At 36.9% G+C, this 14,656-nt stretch overlaps 2 protein-coding genes across 2 annotated transcripts; one reads left to right on the top strand and one right to left on the bottom strand.

Annotated features, from left to right (window-relative positions):
• Nucleotides 1-8,658: 8,658 nt before the first annotated feature.
• lamtor4 (late endosomal/lysosomal adaptor, MAPK and MTOR activator 4) lies at nt 8,659-10,991 on the bottom strand. Its single transcript, XM_081362723.1, has 4 exons — nt 10,741-10,991; nt 10,449-10,529; nt 9,832-9,949; nt 8,659-9,705 (listed from the first exon to the last, which is right to left on the bottom strand). Exons 1-4 carry the CDS (start codon nt 10,741-10,743, stop codon nt 9,608-9,610), a joined length of 300 nt encoding a protein of 99 aa, XP_081218849.1. The 5' UTR covers nt 10,744-10,991; the 3' UTR covers nt 8,659-9,607.
• Nucleotides 10,992-11,118: 127 nt separating this feature from the next.
• atp6v1f (ATPase H+ transporting V1 subunit F) lies at nt 11,119-12,636 on the top strand. Its single transcript, XM_081363222.1, has 2 exons — nt 11,119-11,368; nt 11,765-12,636. The coding sequence occupies exons 1-2, from the start codon at nt 11,211-11,213 to the stop codon at nt 11,964-11,966; spliced, it is 360 nt and encodes a 119-aa protein (XP_081219348.1). The 5' UTR covers nt 11,119-11,210; the 3' UTR covers nt 11,967-12,636.
• Nucleotides 12,637-14,656: the final 2,020 nt, after the last annotated feature.

Raw genomic sequence — 14,656 nt, 5'->3', positions numbered from 1 at the left:
GCAATGGCAGAACACCTGAAACACGCTCCAGGAAGAGCTGGGGGTGGTGGATACAAAAAATGAGCCAAACAATGTGTTTAAGGGATAGTTCACCCAAAAATGAAAATTGTCATCATTTACTCAACCTCATGTTTCAAACCTGTATACCTTTCTATGCTAAACACAAAGATGTTTAGAAGAATGTTTGTAACCAAGCAGATGTCGCTTCCCATTAATAATATTTTTTTCTCCAACAATGGTAGTCAGTGGATGCTCTATTTGCTTGGTTACAAACATTCTTCAAAATATCTTCTTTTGTGTTCAGCAGAAGAAAGAAACTCATACAGGTTTGGAATTTGGTGAGTAAATTACATAATTTTCATTTTTGGGTGAACTATCTTTATATAATAATTCAGTATTTTGCAATTGGTATTTTAGTTTGGTTAACAAATCGAGAGCTTAGAATTATAAGGTTCTATCTCCGTTTATTGTAGTTTATTGAGCATCAAAGTTTTTAAACTCGGTTTATGTTTTGTGAGATGGAACCTTTTATTTTATTAATAACTACTAACAATTTTTTTTTTTTTTTTTTTACAAAAATAACACCCCACAGGCATTAATAAACACCTAATGGATCAGATTGTCAAAAACTCAATTTCAACCAAAAGTGGAGATAGAACCTTAAAATTCTAAGCTCACGAAATGTTAAACATTGAAAAAAATAAAGAGAAATTTTGGCTGTTCAATATCAATAAAATGTTGTGCTTAATCAGAACATGCTTCTTTTTTGCTTATGTCCACAAATAATGTGTTATTGTTTTTGATGTACACGTGATTAAAACGTTTTATTGACGTTCAGGTCTGACTGGACCAATTTTGGACCTTTTTAGAACCTTTGTCAAGATGTGTAGGCTAAACCTCAAGACTTGATTGTCTTTCACGATGTTACACAATAGGTGTGTGATTATTTTATATGCAGGCTTATATATACACTTAAATTATGCAACACATTTAAACACATATGACGACGCATTTAGACGTCCAGGGACGCGCAGAAGAGACGTGGAATTCACGGCCAGAAGAGACGTGGAATTCACGGCCAGAAGAGACGTGGAATTCACGGCCAGAAAAGACGTCGGTTCAACTTCCATTTTGGAACTATTTTTCAACCATGACGGGACGTCTCGGACGGACGTCTTTTCAACGGTCATTAAACGTCCAAATGTTTGCTGGGATTGTCCAATGAAATTTGAACTTGTTGTGCCAGATAACGATTGGTCGGTGAATTATACATGACAAACAGGCTTCATTGAATTATGTAATATTTTAAAATGTGATATGTGGATTTTTAATTGAATCGACACTTTTATTAAAAATTGTTTGGTTATTTCTTCCTGCCGTCGAGTTAGAGCCACATAGGCCTACTCACTGAAATAATTTGTCTCGAGAGCATCGGTTCCCGGGCAGAATGTGGAATACCTACGTTTAGGTATTCTGGTAACCACTGGTAACCATTTTCATTTTAAACCGCATAACTTTTGATACGGTTACGCAGGGGCGGAGTGGGACCAAAAAATCTACCGGGAAATTTCGTAGACCACCGGCCCTCGGTGGTAAAAAAAAAAAAAAAAAAAAAAAAACCTTTGCTAAAAAATATAGCAGTGAATGAGAGAATATTAAATAGATTTTTTTTGTTCCTCTATAGTTTTTTCACAACTTTCTAAAAGAGTAAAAAAATTGCGAGAGATGGATAACGGCAGTCAGAAGAACTCAGAAGAGAGAAATATAAGTCACTTTGTCATCACTCCCACAGACGCAGCATTAGAAACCCTCACAGCAGCATTAACTCGTTTTTTTTTTGTAATTTTATTAAAGGTAATATAATATAAAATAGTGTTAAATGTAAATACATATTTTTTTCAATTGAAAATATTAAAAAAAACTTTCCAGGATTTATGCGGATGATGACCGTTAAAACGTGTCATCATCACCCTGTTGAAAGGGGTCTATGGCATTTTCACGGTGACACGACACCTTGCTCGTTAGCTTCTGCTAGTGTTAACATAATCTGTATACACTTAACATAGCAGCAGCAGCCAAGGGAGGTTACTCGTTTTAAAACTAGGAAATCTGCCACTAGTAGCCTAGATAGTCACTCAATAGTAAACTTTTTATTTGTCTCATATTTACCACTGCTACTTTCAAATTACACAAGCTTTTGGCTGGCTGGCTGCATAGCTGGTGCTAATTCCCATCTGTGCCTAGCTTTGACAACATGTGCTTCAGTTTATTTCACCTGTAGTATCTTTGCTTGTTGATGCCCGGAACATGTCTGTTATTTTGGAGCATTTCACTGCCTCCTCCTCCATAATTTTTGAGTCTGACCTTCTCAGCGCCAGATTTTTTAACGCTTGTGCTGAGGGGTGCTAGATCATTGACGGGGGAGCTGCGCAGTTATACAAATAATAATTGAGCAAAACTTGGCCACTAAATATTTAATATTCAATTATTTTAATGATCACAATTAAAGTTTTAATTTTATTAAATTGAACAAGCGCAACATTCAGCATTCAATCAAATATTCTAAAAGATGTAGGCTATTAGTAGCTTATTAATAAGGTTATTTCAACATAATATTTCGTTATTTCAACATTTATGTGCGTGCAACAAGCAAGATGTGCATTTGTAAATCCGGTAACGCGTGCATTGATTTTTAGTAATAAATTAGTGTTTTCTGACAGTGTCGGGTGTCGGCTGCAAAGATGAAGTTGACGATCGCCATATATAGTGAACGCGCCTATAGAAATGCATGATTACGTAATCAGAGAGTAGGCAAGCCTTTTTCTTTTCGTTTTGAATTATTTCGTTTAAAGTTATTTCAAGCTTTGTGTATTTGATGTGTTTCGCATGTCTGTGTGAGGCATACACTGAGTTTCGTTAACTTAGTTCGGATGAGATGCGCTCAGTTAACGTGCAATGCAATTGACCGCGCGGGCGCCTCCATGATTAGGCTATATTGTCTGTTTGTTATATTTGCTTATTATTATTTAAAAAATGATTAAAATTAAGATACAATTTATACAAAACGAAATTCACTTTAATGAAAGGTTTTCTACAAAACAAAACTGAATGAAATGGTCAAAATCATGTCTGTCTGAGTCTGACCCTCTGTCTCTTGATAGGCATCATATCTTATTCGTGCTGTTCACTTTTCATAAATAAACATAAATGGAAAAGAAATGACATTATATATTTTAACAAATATGAAACTACATGCGCTTATTTAATGGCTACAATAGGCCTACAGACTCTCTATTTGTGCAAATTGCTGCACATTCATTTAATTCTGAATTTTGCACAAGTTGAAAGGCGTTTGTTCAAATCAAGTTCACGGATAATTGTGCGTGCATTTATTAATCATTATGATACTAAAATCATAAAAATGCTATGTAGCCTACTAAAAATCAGATGAGCCCAGAATATGAACGCAACGTTTAATTACACGTTAAGCAATTTCCTCCCATAGAAAACCATTAGGCCTAAGAACGCTTAATGTAGGCTAGCTTAATGCAGATTAGAATGCCCCCTTATTATGTCGAAATAACGACTTATTATGTCGAAATAACGAGATATTATGTTGAAATAACGTCTTTATATCTCGAAATAACAAGATAAGTTTTCTTTTTTGCCTTTCCATCATTTAACTCACTCTTACGGACGTTAGACTTCCAAGACGTGACGAGGAAAAAGAGGTGTTCGGCGGCTTTTTACATCAAAGGCCGACCCGATTTTGGGAGGGGCCGCTCACTGACCCCCCTATGTTTTTGAAAATCCTATAGACATGGTTGGACCTGCCGAACGGGTTGAGCACTTTTATATACTGTGTTGAGCAGAGAGGCTGCACAGTTTGACCAGCGAGAAGCGGCCGCACATCAGGCCGCCAGACGGGTGTTGCTAAAATAACTCGCAATGTATAACTATTATCAGACCGGCCCTCCGCGGCCTCAAAACACTACCGGCCCACCGGGAAAAGTCCCGACTCTCCCGATTGCCACTCCGCCCCTGCGGTTACGCCATAGACTGTAAAGGGTTACGCCTGCCGTCCACACACAGTAGGCTACTCTGGAGTTGTAGCTGTTAGCCCCCCCCCCCCATTAAAACATCCTTCACGTCACGAGCCACGGCAACTGGCGATGTTCTGATCTTTAGACCATTATGATGTCACAATAACTATGACGTCATAAAGAGCGTTCGGTAGCTATATAGACAGTGCAGACAAAAAGCATTTTGTAGAGAGTCGTCGAGTGAATGCAAGTAAGTTAAGCTTATACTCTTCATCTGGATGTTTCTTTTAATCAATTTTTATATGCTGAAATGTATGTAATTACATATCAATGTTTGGTTATAATTATAATTAAGCCAGTTGCAATTATATAATTGTACTTTTTAGAGGATAATATTATTTGATAATTTTTTTATTGACAAATACTAGATTATATGTTTTATTATGAACTTTAAAGCATGAAAACCAAAGTTTCAATTATCAAAAGTGTGTGCGTCGACTTTTTGTGACAAACGCCAGAACTCCTGTTATGATGTAGATTTTTTGAGGTGCTCTCTTGTCATAAATTTATTTATTACTGTTCCTACATAATTTGTAACAAAAAACAGTGCTAATATATCTATTTAGGAGTCTTAGAACTTTCCAACGATATATAGTTTGTATATATAGGCCTATATTTATATATTTATATATTTGTTGATAATTATAGCCTAATTAATTATACAATTATATAAAACAAAGACAAATAGTATATTTTTATATATTTGCTGATCATTAAAGTCTCCCTCTTTCTCTCACAGTTTTTCACAGATAGTCCACTGTTGCACAACGAACAGCCATTCGGTTATACACTTTTTTTGAACAACATGTCTTGCAGCCATCAAATATGTTTATCCATCAAACAGAGCATGTTCACCATGCCCACCTGTTTCAGAGAAATAGAACCCTTAAGCCCCTTAGATGAGCATGAGCTCATCACAGCCCTCCTCGCAGGGAGGTGGTGGGCAATAATGGAGGTAGAGGATCGTTTATGCTCATCAATTGAGAAGAACGGGTGTGGGCTCACTTCAGGCCAGTGGGGAATAGTGGAGGCCCCACAAGGAGCCCCAGCTCCTGCTAGGTACCAGCAGGGAGAGCCTGTGCCTGCCCAGTCCCCTGCGGAAGCACCCATGTATGAAGGATCCCCTGAGGAAGCACCAGTGCCCGCTGCCTCCCCAGAGGGAGCACCTGTACCTGCCAGGTCCCCATTCTGGAGAAAAGTGAGGATCCCAAATAACGTGCACACCACGTCCCCAGAGGAAGCACCTGTACCTGCCTCATCCTCAGAGGAAACATCAGTGCCTACTGTGTCCCCTAAGGAAGCACCTGTGCCCAACTCATGCCAAGACGATGCATCCGTGCCCATAGCCTCCCCAGAGGAAACATCAGTGCCCACCACATCCTCTGAGAAGGCACCTGTATGCGCCTCGTCCCAAGAGGAAGCACCCATGCATGCAGCATCCCCTGAGGAAGCACCAGTGCCCGCTGCCTTTCCACAGGAAGCACCTGTACCTGCCAGGCCCTCGTTCAGGAGAAAAGTGACAATCCCTAATAATATGAGATTGCATCTGAAAAGGGATGTCACCTTGACTCCTTTGCCCTTAAGGCCCCCCAAGGGACCACCTACATTTGCCAGGACATCAAAAGGAGCACCAGTGCCCAGCACATCTCCAGAGGAAGCACCTGTACCTGCCTCATCCTCAGAGGAAGCACCAGTGCCCACTGTGTCCCCTAAAGAAACACCTGTGCCCAACTCATGCCAAGACGATGCATCCGTGCCCATAGCCTCCCCAGAGGAAACACCACTACCCACCACATCCTCTGAGAAGGCACCTGTATGCGCCTCGTCCCAAGAGAAAGCACCCATGCATGCAGCATCCCCTGAGGAAGCACCAGTGCCCACTGCCTTTCCACAGGAAGCACCTGTACCTGCCAGGCCCTCGTTCAGGAGAAAAGTGACAATCCCTAATAATATGAGATTGCATCTGAAAAGGGATGTGCATCTGAAAAGGGATGTCATCTTGACTCCTTTGCCCTTAAGGCCCCCCAAGGGACCACCTACATTTGCCAGGACATCAAAAGGAGCACCAGTGCCCAGCATGTCTCCAGAGGAAGCACCTGTACCTGCCTCATCCTCAGAGGAAGCACCATTGCACACTGTGTCCCCTAAGGAAGCACCTGTACCCACCTCGTCCCAAGAGGAAGCACCCATGTCCACTGCCTCCCCAGGAAGCACATTTAATTCAGTAGTTTCTGACTCTAAACACGCTGAAGAAGAGAAGGCTGAGTTAAGAAGGAAGCTCCAGACCTGGTTTCTTGGCATTGAAGGTAAGAACATCAGCCAGCGCCACAACAACAAAAGATAGTTTTCTCTTAGATTATTATTAGTATGTTATTTTCACCAATTGTGTCACTTAATGATTCTTTTTTAATTCTGTAGTTTCTCACTCTAAACGTGCCGAAGAAGAGAAGGCTGAGTTCAGAAGGAAGCTCCAGGTCTTGTTACCTGGCATTGAAGGTAAGAAATTCAGCCAGCACCACAACAACAAAAGATACTGTTTTCTTTTAGATGATTAATATATTATTTCCACCAATTGTATCTTAATTATTATTTTTCATTTCACCAGGAATCTAAACCAAGTGAAGAAGAGAAGGCTGACTTTAAGAGAAAACTCAAGACTTGGTTTCCTGATTCAGCCAGGGCCACAACTATTTAAAAAAATAATAAAAAATAAATAAAGATAAAATAAAATAAAATGTCAAGTAAAAGCTAACCTAAAAAATGCGTTTTTAAATGAGATTTGAAATGACTTAGAGATCTGTGCATCTCTGATATTTGGAGGGAGTGCATTCCAAAGCCTAGGAGCGTAGGATGAGAAAGCCCTGTCCCGTACAGTACACAAACGAGTCTGTGGGACTGCCAATAGACCAACTTGTGAGGAGCATAAATGACACTTGGGTGTGTATAAAGTTAAAAGCGCAGACATATAGTGAGGTGCAAGACCATGCAGTGCCTTATATGTGAGCATAAGGATTTTAGAATCGACTCGGAACCTGACCGGAGCCAGTGCAAAGACTTTAAAATCAGTGTAATATGCTCATTTCTTAACAATGTACCGCACATGAGAGTCAAAGGACAGACTAGAATCAAATATAACTCCCAAGTTTAATCTCAGTTAAATTGGCCATAACTTTTAATTCGTTGCTGCCAATAGGGATGGGTATCTTTTGGTATTACTACTCTTACCAATACTCCTTATCGATCCGGTACTTTAACGGTATTCTTATCGGTTCTTTTTGTTATATTAAAAAAAAGGGAAAAAAATAATTTAGAACAATTAATATTGCTTTATATTTTTGGCTCAGTGGTTCATGTTGTCTACAAACCGAAAGGTCGGTGGTTCAATCCCCGGTCCATGAGCAAGACACCTAACCCCAGCTGCTCCCGACGAGCTGGATGGCGCCTTGCATGGCTGACACTGCCGTTGGTGTGTGAATGAGTGAGTGAATGGGTGAATGTGAGGCTATGTAAAGCGCTTTGGTGGCCATAGGTCTGTGAAAGCGCTATATAAATGCAGTCCATTTCTACCCACCATCAAATTACTCTTATTAAACACTGTCAAAAATTATTAATAATCATAATTTCTATCATTGGCAAAATTAAAATGTAATATATTTATTTAACTATTTTTCCATTTTACAAACATTTACGTGGATCATCTTGCACTCCATTTTTTCCATGGGACAGTGTAAAAATCCACAATACAGGAAAACTGCAAAACTTTGGGAGTGATTTGTGTATTAATGTCCGATACTTTTTAGTAAACTGTTCACAATGGCACTGTTTCTGAAAGCATCTCCCTCTGTTTCTGTTTGTTGGCAGTGAGCGACCTGACAGACAAACTAGGTCTCCACTTAAAAGTAGTACATCTTCTTTCATTGCTCATTTGCTTTTGAATTACTAAAGAGATGGGCCAGATTGAAAATCATATGCAAATAAATAAACAAATAAAATGCCAGATGAGTGTTGCAGTACAGGAAATGTCAAAATGTTCTTTGCTGTTTTGACCTTCACATTTAGGACTTTGCAATCAGTTCCTGTTCTAACGCACTGCTCTGCATTTTCCTTCCCCATTTCTCGTTCCTTTGTCACCCTATCCAGATATTTTTTTAAAACCTCATCATCTTATTAGTCATTTGGCCTCATGTACTAGAAATATGTATTACTATGAAACAAAGATGAAGGTAAGTATAGTATTTTGCAGTTAAGACAGGGATGGTTGGGATTTAAAGCATAAAAGATTTCTGAAACAAAAAGATTATTAATTTTCAGAATTCCTCTCATAAATCAAGTGTCAGATCAATAAAAATTAAGAAAAAACTATTCTTATTCCACATTATGCTCATGACTGAATCATTGAAATCTATTTTTATGTATTTTGTTCCTTTGTTTTTGTTTGTTTACTATATATATATATATATATATATATATATATATATATATATATATATATATATATATATATATATATATATATATATATATATATATATATATATATATATATATACATACAAATATACAAATCTATAGTCAGGGTCAAATCTATAGTCAAATACAAATCTATAGTCAAGGTCTTAGGCATAATATATATATATAGACAGATACATTTTAAACTCTAAAATAAAGGTTATAGTGCAGAATATATTTATTAAGCATTGATTGTTTTAAACACGAATAATTAGATGATTCTTGACAAAGAACGAAACTAAAATGCATAGTACTTTATTTAATATATTATTGTTAATGCAGTTATTCAAAGATTTGATTTCAAGCCTGTTAATTAAACACATTTGGAAATAGACTGTAAAAAGTAAATTCAGTGCACTTAAGTTTCTGCTTTCACAGATCCAAGAGAAAATAACATAGTATTATTATAACACCTCACTACAAGCTCTCACACTTTACATTAAGATTGGAGTATGAAACTCATAATACAATAATAACACCCAGTGTAATATTGTCAAAAATAAACCGCTTCCGTGTCTAATACACGTATACGTTATTCCAGCCTATTAAGATTTCTGCATAAAGATATAATGTGATGAACAGGTCCTTAAGTCAAAAGATGCCTGTATTTTAATGAGGAAGCTGTATGTTAAAAGATTAAATGGGTTAAATGTAAATACAAATCTATAGTCATCTCCATTAATACAGTAATCGAAACCACTCAATCAAAAATGGGGGCTAAAATATTGACAGCATTTAATCTTGCAACAGATAAATCCTGTGAACATAGTCCGTAACATTGCAGTTGTTCAAGAAAACACATTAACTTACTCAGGTTCAGGTCAAATACACCTGACACCAGCAAAGGCCCCCAATTCGGTGTAATAAAGTCTTCTTACAAAAGAAATTCATTGTGATTGTGCTAAACATCAGATGGTTGCGATGGCTGTTTCAATGTGAGGGCACCAATTTGAGCTTGTTAAAGTGGGTAAGATCAGTCCATATTATCCTCTTTACTACACAATAACAGGTTCCCGCTGGTTGTTCTGCCTTTTGACTACAAAAACTTTTTGTCCTGAGATGGTCACAGCATAAACGTAGTCTTCAAACATCACTGTGGGGGGCAAAAATCACAGTTACATCAGGATGGTAGCTTAGCTTAACACAGAATTTGAGGATAATTTACTGTGTATAGTGATTAAAATCATGCTGTCCAAGCGAAAACATGTACGTTTCTTACCTGACATGCGTTTGAAAGGGGGCTCAGCTGTTCCGTGCAACCTGAAACGACAGGCTGTTCTGACCATCTGCATGATCACTCCTGCCGTGTGCTCGTCATTCTCCAGCTCTCCTGCGGACTGTAAGAGGACAAGGTTTACAAAAGAACTTAACAAAAACAAGAGTCCACAATTAAACACCTAATGTTGTCTGACATTGACCAATAAATTATCTATCAACCCCTCCCTCTCTCTCTCTCTCTCTCTCTCTCTAAAATTATAAAATGCTTATGTCCAGATATTACATGCATACAATTAGGCTATTTTTTAATTACAGCAAAGACCCTGTGTTATATGTTTGGACAATTATCTTATTAAGAGACACCTTAAAAACCTAATATTGTCTGACATTGACCAATAAATACCCTCTCTCTCTCTCTCTCTCTCAGGCTATTTTTTAATTACAGCAAAGACCCTGTGTTATATGTTTGGACAATTCTCTTATTCTTTCTTTCTTTGGATTTTTTTTCCCTTTGCAACTTAAGATGATCTATTCAACAACACGTTATCTCTTTGTGTACAGTATTTGCGACAAGTAAAGTGATTAATCTGACTGCACATTAAATGTTTAATAACTTACCGCAAGTACACCGTCCTCACTAATAACCAAATACCCAATCTGATCGGGAATTCTCTCTAAACCTTGGGTCAGAGCGGTGGTCTGCAATTCAACACAAGGCAATGAAGGAATTAAACAGTTACAGAGATCATTTATGTTTAATAATTCCTTACAGCTTACTGCTTTCTCCATCACATTATGTATAATATCACGTTTATGTTTTGCATAAGCATGCGCACAACATAACAAAACATTTTCATTAAAAGAAACGTTTAGTTTAGACAAATGCCTCCAAAATAACAATTATATTTACCATTTTTAGGCAGTGCTGATGAATTTACACTGTCGTCTTCCTTCACACCTCGCCTCACGTGACTGACAAACAAGAGTCGCGTGTATATAACGTCATCGCAGAAAAAGATAGATTTTCCTTTATATTTTACATCACTTTTATGTTTTTATGATTCGGGAATGTACAACATGTGATACTATCGGCAAACGGATTAAAATGTTGCTTATTGTGACACAATTCTGCCAGTGTTTCGGCTGTGCGTGCATTATTCTGATTCAGGATCAGATTTGTCATAATCACCACGCTTAGGCGGGTTTGATTAACACGAGCAGCACAGATCCCAGATCAGCTGTCTAAATAAAGCGCTTACGGTCTAGTCAAAGCGGAAGTGCACTAGTCAGCTGATTAAAGCATATGATCCCTACAGGACTGGAAAACATTTCACCCTCCGATTCTGTCTTTAATTTGAGCGAAAATAAGAAAAAGTCGCAATGCCTGGACGGGGGAAATTAATCGCCGTTATCGGGGATGAAGACACATGTACCGGATTCCTCCTCGGAGGGATTGGAGAGCTCAATAAAAACCGAAAACCCAATTTCTTGGTGGTGGAAAAGGACACTAGCATCACAGAGATAGAGGAGACCTTCAAGTAAGAGACAATATTTGCAATATCTGAATGATTTAAAATCATACATTAGGCTACAATTCAAAATCAAATACATAGCCTAAATAAATAAGAAAAAAATATGCCTTAGTAAATATTAGTATATGGATATTGACTAAGGACGTTATCATTAACGAATGAAATTGACTAGCCTCCCTATACTTTTCTTTTTGTAATCTATCTATCGTACAGAACTTAATTATTACACATTGATTGATTTAACCACAAATATTTAGATGATTCCTGTATATTCCATATATCAGACTATGTGCCAATTGCTTTTACAAGGTCTTTATAGATTACGAGTATTACAGATTGCCTAATTTATAGTCCATAATGTACATTTTTACTTGAATATCAACATCAATTGCTCATTTACAGGAGTTTCCTGGCTCGCAGTGACATTGGCATCATCCTCATCAACCAGTTCATCGCAGAGATGATTCGTCATGCTATAGATGCCCACATGCAGTCCATCCCGGCCGTGCTGGAGATTCCCTCAAAAGAGCATCCGTATGACGCCTCCAAAGATTCCATCCTGCGACGGGCCAAGGGCATGTTCTCAGCAGAGGACTTCCGATAGGTTGATACACCCATGGAGTCACAGTCTGGGTGCAAGAGTAAACAAGGGTTACTTCTTGCTCTCATCCATCTTGCTGAAGCTGGAAACCATATTGTAAGGATTATATAATGATGTGTTGTTAATGTGATGCTCTGTGATGTGTCTTTTGCCATTCCCGAAGTTTGAAGAGGAATCATACTGCTCCTAAACATAATTGTTTAAATTGTACACAATATTATTTATAATATATATATAAGAAAGAAAGCCATTCTTATTTTACCCATTGTGTAACAGACATTATATATTGCATTAAATTAAGTTATAAATACGGTCCCTTCAATATTTAAGCTCTGGAATGTCTTTCATTTTAAAGCTGATAATATTGGACTGCAGAATCACCGTACAGCAATTGACCGCTTACAAATCTGTCTCAAATTACTTTAAGTGTTATCTGGACATTTTTAGATCACGTATATCTGTAACTGTAATACAGTGGGCTATAAATGCATGATTTGTCATTGTGTTGGTGTACAGGTTGAGCTGTACACAGTGTGATGTCATTCAAATATGTTAACTTACATCTTCAGAACTGAATTGCAGTTTATTAAAAGTAATGAAGTCTGACACTCCATTGGTGTTGTGTGATGAATGTGTGTCTGATGTTTAAACAAATATAATAAAATATTATACTAAAACCAAAAAGTAGACGACCTTAAATATAATAGTATTAATAAATATTAAAAGATACTGTTGTAAAAAAAGAACTTTCGGTTACACTTTATTTTAAAGTGTCAATTTTACAGTGTAATTATATATTTAAGTACTGAGTAATATTAATTAACTATAGGGTTTGGGTAGGATTAGGTTTGGTTGGTTGAGGGTTAGATGCATGTCATTTTGCATCATTTACTATAGTAAGTGCATGTAACGTGTAACAAGGACACTGTAAAATAAAGTGTTACCGAACTTTCTTTTTAATTAAATCATACCACATAAATTATAGGAAGTCTCTCTGGCTTAATGCTTGTAGTAAAAATATGACATTCAGCTACACATCAGGATAATGTTTTAAAACCACATGATGTTAGTTGTGCAATAATCATGAGAAATGAGAAATTGCTTTGGTGCCAGTTCCTGGAAATCATACTATCACCGCTATCACACTATGGATGTCTAACTAAAACTTAAAAACGGTTATATCTAGCTATTAATCGTTCTGTGGTTTCTTAGACCATTGATGTCAGCTCCCATATATTTTCAGAATGTTGATAAGGACCCATCACTCTAAAAATATTTGTCCCTGTCTTATTCAAGGACAAAACTCACTCTGCCTGTGGGAATTACACACAGATTCAGATCCCTAAAGATTGATGAGCATTTGAATTATCAGGGAATTTTATATAAGCTTGAATCAACTCTGGTCTGCTTCATTGACCTTCACTGTGTTCAGTAAGTCAGTGCTGGTGTGATGAACATGTTTTCTGTCTGGACTCTCAGCTCTCTGATCCTCAGCTACACTCTTGCCTTTCCCATCCTCAATGACACAAGGTAAGATATTTTCAAGCACAAAAAAAGAGTTAATGTTGTATTTTATCCAACAAATGTTGTACTTCCTATGATTTATTCTTTTCAACAGTGTCTCTCACATGGAGATTTCTCCTAGTATTACAGAGAGGAACTCCACAGAGTATATAAAGACCAATCCAACAAACAGGTTTAGAAAATTTCCCAATTTTCACGTATAGTAAAAAAGTACAACAAAATGCTAAAACAATTCTCTCACCTAACCCAAATGTCTTGACTTTTCCATAGATCCGAAACAGGGATACCAAAAAGGCCAAAATTCACGTAAGTCATGCGTTTAATTCATTTTTTATTTTAAAAACATATGCATATATATATGTTTAGCATATATAATAATCTATTTCTATATTATATTATATTATATTATATTATATTATATTATATTATATTATATTATATTATATTATATTATATTATATTATATTATATTAATTATGTCAATAAAATTGAGACATTGACAGCTTTCATGAACCCTTTTCACATAAATATCAAATGTCTGGTAAAATGTTACCATAAAATATAACAAATAACTTCCTGTCTCGTTCTTCCTGTGTCATTCTCGGCATCACCTTCTATCTATCTTTTTGACACACACCAGATTCATTGTATTAATGGCCTCTAAATAATTTCCTTACAGGCAAAAGGACAGAATATTAATTAAAATCCTCAATCAGTATTTCTTGGTGCCTGAAATACACTTCTCTCTCATTTCAGAAAGACTTGTTTTCTGCCCACTTGTGCCGTGTGGAACCTGGGATCTATGCTACAGACTGGGAATGAGATTGCTGGGGCCATGACCAGAGATCCAATGGGAATTGGCAAGAAATAAAGCATGAACCTGAATGATCAAATAATGATGAAATGGCGTTTTCACTGAAAATGAGAGGACGTTTCACTAATACGTTACAGTGAAGTAATGTGTTTGGTTATCTTAGGCTTGCTGTAATTCTGTAAAAACAGGATTGATTTAGGCATGTTGTGTTTAGGCAATATATGCTTAGTCTCTAATGATTTTAGTGACATCCAGCAGTATATATCTGTCCACTGTATCAGACATTTGTTTTTATTGAATTTTAGTAAAAACTTTTCACAATTTACAGAAAATTGAACATTATATTTATTGCACT

Source organism: Scardinius erythrophthalmus, assembly GCF_964197995.2.
Source record: "Scardinius erythrophthalmus genome assembly, chromosome: 4".
Lineage (NCBI taxonomy): Eukaryota > Metazoa > Chordata > Actinopteri > Cypriniformes > Leuciscidae > Scardinius > Scardinius erythrophthalmus.
The sequence above is the reverse complement of the archived record's forward strand: the minus strand, read 5'-3'. Positions and strand labels throughout refer to the sequence as shown.